General features: G+C 52.9%; 1 protein-coding gene across 1 annotated transcript; it reads left to right on the top strand.

Annotated features, from left to right (window-relative positions):
* Positions 1 to 1,894: 1,894 nt before the first annotated feature.
* LOC127914858 (uncharacterized) lies at positions 1,895 to 3,220 on the top strand. The gene has a single exon (XM_052492605.1). It carries the CDS (start codon positions 1,895 to 1,897, stop codon positions 3,218 to 3,220), a length of 1,326 nt encoding a protein of 441 aa, XP_052348565.1.
* Positions 3,221 to 4,473: the final 1,253 nt, after the last annotated feature.

Here is a 4,473-nt window from a genome sequence, read left to right as displayed (position 1 = left end):
TGTCCATGGCTCTGAGAGACTGTTGTGTCCATGGCTCTGAGAGACTGTTGTGTCCATGGCTGACTAGAATATTATATATTATGGACTAAATTACCCTAAGACACTGAACCTGACTCAAACATGACATCATTCAACTAGAACCCACAACTTAATAACAAAGAGCTGTATGTTTGTCTGTGTGTTCTAGGTGCCTCAACAGTAGTCTGGATTGCATGTCATACACAAACAAACACAGCTATCAGAGATTGACTCAGAGAACATCCCACGCGTCTAGACACCTTATCTCTCCATTGCAATCAGGGAGAGAATAGCAGGTCCAGACAGGTGTGCATTATGACATTGTGAGTGTTTGTTTATGTGGTAGAAGTATTAACAACACACTCCAGGGTGTATACACCCTACAGGCAGAAGTTCACACTAATCACAGATTCATAGTCAGATGTACATTTACCCCCTTAATTGTTATTTATGAGGGGGTAGGGTGATCTGATCCTAGATCTGTGGTCCCTATCTCAAGAGTGGAATGGGTTAAACCTTGGCCTGGGGCTCAGGAATCAGACTTAACCCAGCCTTACGGTGGTTTAAGGAGGAGGCTTAACCCAGCCTTACGGTGGTTTAAGGAGGAGGTTTAATCCAGCCTTACGGTGGTTTAAGGAGGAGGCTTAACCCAGCCTTAAGGTGGTTTAAGGAGGAGGCTTAACCCAGCCTTACGGTGGTTTAAGGAGGAGGCTTAACCCAGCCTTACGGTGGTCTAAGGAGCAGGTTTAATCCATCTTTAATGAGTTCTTAAGGAGGTCTAAGGAGCAGGTATAATCCAGCCTGAAGGAGGAGGCTTTACCCAGCTTTAAGAAGGTCCAACGAGGAGGCTTAACCCAGAGGTCCAACGAGAAGGCTTAACCCAGAGGTCCAACGAGGAGGCTTAACCCAGAGGTCCAACGAGAAGGCTTAACCCAGAGGTCCAACGAGAAGGTTTAACCCAGCAATAAGGAGGTCTAAATTGCAGGCTTAATCGAGCTTTAAGGAGGTCCAAGTACTTTTTGGGGGGATAAGGCTTACAAGGCTCGTAACAGGACTTGGAAAATGTGGCCAGAGAGCAAAAGTAAAAAAAGAAATGCAAAGACAGCTGGGTTGCATCAGGAAACACACACACACACACACACACACACACACACACACACACACACACACACACACACACACACACACACACACACACACACACACACACACACACACACACACACACACACACACACACACACACACACACACACCCTGCCGCTACTGATGATAAGCATCAATGTTTGACTTGGGACTGTCGTGGAAGCGTTCCAGGAACTCCCTGAGATTCTGAGAACAGGGCTACTGGTCTTTGCTTGAACAATTGGGTTCAACCATAACACACTACTTACCAAACACAGAAAACAAACACTAATAATCTTGCAACACCGCACAGGAAATCTTTGTTCATATTTATACCATTACAATCAATGAAAAACAATTCACAGGAAGTATGAAACAAATGGATGACACAGTTCAATAAAATACAGCAGCAATGTTAAGAATTACTGGAAAAATAATGGAAAATATCTGATATACAGAAGTATTTAAAAAGCCCAAAGTTGAATCATGACACTTGGTTTGGGTCTGTAGTCAATCTTGTCAAACACACCCAGCATACAGTGAGTGCAAAACACAAACCAACAACCATCGCTGTAAAACCGAGCAACAGAGTCAGAGTGAAAACAGGCCGCTTTCCCTGCACCACGCTATCCCTCCACCACGCTATCCCTCCACCACGCTATCCCTCCACCAAGCTATCCCTCCATCACGCTTTCCCTCCACCACGCTATCCCTCCATCACGCTATCCCTCCATCACGCTATCTCTCCACCATGCTATCCATCCACCACGCTATCCCTCCATCACGCTATCCCTCCACCACGCTATCCCTCCACCACGCTTTCCCTCCACCACGTTTTCCCTCCACCACGCTATCCCTCCACCACGCTATCCCTCCACCACACTATCCCTCCATCACGCTTTCCCTCCACCACGCTATCCCTCCATCACGCTATCCCTCCATCACGCTTTCCCTCTCCACGCTTCCCTCCACCACGCTTCCCTCCACCACGCTATCCCTCCACCACGCTATCCCTCCACCAAGCTATCCCTCCATCACGCTTTCCCTCCACCACGCTATCCCTCCACCACGCTATCCCTCCACCACGCTATCCCTCCACCACGCTATCCCTCCACCACGCTATCCCTCCACCACACTATCCCTCCATCACGCTTTCCCTCCACCACGCTATCCCTCCACCACACTATCCCTCCATCACGCTATCCCTCCATCACTCTATCCCCCACCAAGCTATCCCTCCATCACGCTATCCCTCCACCACGCTATCCCTCCACCACGCTATCCCTCCACCACGCTATCCCTCCACCACGCTATCCCTCCACCACGCTATCCCTCCACCACGCTATTTCTCCATCACGCTATCCCTCCACCACGCTATCCCTCCACCACGCTATCCCTCCACCACGCTATCCCTCCACCACGCTATCCCTCCACCACGCTATTTCTCCATCACGCTATCCCTCCACCACACTATCCCTCCACCACGCTATCCCTCCACCACGCTATCCCTCCACCACGCTATTTCTCCACCACGCTATCCCTCCACCACACTATCCCTCCACCACGCTATCCCTCCACCACGCTTTCCCTCCACCACGCTATCCCTCCACCACGCTATCCCTCCACCACGCTATCCCTCCACCACGCTATCCCTCCATCACGCTATCCCTCCACCACACTATCCCTCCACCACGCTATCCCTCCACCACGCTATCCCTCCACCACGCTATCCCTCCACCACGCTATCCCTCCACCACGCTATCCCTCCACCACGCTATCCCTCCACCACGCTATCCCTCCACCACGCTATCCCTCCACCACACTATCCCTCCATCACTCTATCCCTCCACCACGATATCCCTCCACCACGCTATCCCTCCACCACGCTATCCCCCCGCCAAGCTATTCCTCCACAATGCCATCCCTCCACCATGCCATCCCTCCACCACACTATCCCTCCACTACGCTATCCCTCCACCAAGCTATCCCTCCACCACGCTATCCCTCCATCATGCTATCTCTCCATCACGCTATCCCTCCACCACGCTATCCCTCCACCATGCCATCCCTCCACTAGGCTATCCCTGCACCACGCTATCCCTCCACAATGCCATCCCTCCACCATGCTATCCCTCCATCACTCTATCCCTCCACCACGCTATCCCTCCACCACGCTATCCCTCCACAATGCCATCCCTCCACCATGCCATCCCTCCACCACACTATCCCTCCACCACGCTATCCCTCCACCAAGCTATCCCTCCACCACGCTATCTCTCCATCACGCTATCCCTCCACCACTCTATCCCTCCACAATGCTATCCCTCCACTAGGCTATCCCTCCACCACGCTATCCCTCCACCACGCTATCTCTCCATCACGCCATCCCTCCACCACGCTATCCCTCCTCCACTCTATGCCTCCACCATGCCATCCCTCCACAATGCTATCCCTACACAATGCCATCCCTCCACAATGCCATCCCTCCACCATGCTATCCCTCCACAATGCTATCCCTCCACCATGCCATCCCTCCACCAGGCTATCCCTCCACCAAACTATCCCTCCACAAGGACGAGAGTGGAGCTGAGAGGACAAGAGTGGAGCTGAGAGGAAAAGAGTGGAGCGTGGAGCTGAGAGGAACAGAGTGGAGCTGAGAGGAGGAGAGTAGAGCTAACTGGAACAGAGTGCGGCAGAGAGGTGGAGAGTGGAGTTGAGAGGTGGAGAGTGGAGCTGAGAGGAGGAGAGTGGAGCTGAGAGGAGGAGAGTGGAGCTGAGAGGAGGAGAGTGGAGCTGAGAGGAGGAGAGTGGGGTTGAGAGGAGGAGAGTAGAGCTGACAGGAGGAGAGTGGGGTTGAGAGGAGGAGAGTGGAACTGAGAGGAGGAGAGTGGAGCTGAGAGGAGGAGAGTGTGGCTGAGAGGAGGAGAGTGTGGCTGAGAGGAGGAGAGTGGAGCTGAGAGGAGGAGAGTGGAGCTGAGAGGAGGAGAGTGTGGCTGAGAGGAGGAGAGTGGGCTGAGAGGAGGAGAGTGGAGCTGAGAGGAGGAGAGTGGGCTGAGAGGAGGAGAGTGTGGCTGAGAGGAGGAGAGTGTGGCTGAGAGGAGGAGAGTGGAGCTGAGAGGAGGAGAGTGTGGCTGAGAGGAGGAGAGTGGAGCTGAGAGGAGGAGAGTGTGGCTGAGAGGAGGAGAGTGTGGCTGAGAGGAGGAGAGTGGGGTTGTGAGAAACAGTGGTGATTAGAGGTGCTGCGCGAGCTACACAGTATCCAGTTTCCAGGAAGGAAAGGAGCCGCACTTGTTGATATAGATAGAGCTCAGGAACACACGCACAGGCAGA

The sequence above is a fragment of the Oncorhynchus keta genome, chromosome 34 (genome assembly GCF_023373465.1).
Source record: "Oncorhynchus keta strain PuntledgeMale-10-30-2019 chromosome 34, Oket_V2, whole genome shotgun sequence".
NCBI lineage: Eukaryota > Metazoa > Chordata > Actinopteri > Salmoniformes > Salmonidae > Oncorhynchus > Oncorhynchus keta.
The sequence above is the reverse complement of the archived record's forward strand: the minus strand, read 5'-3'. Positions and strand labels throughout refer to the sequence as shown.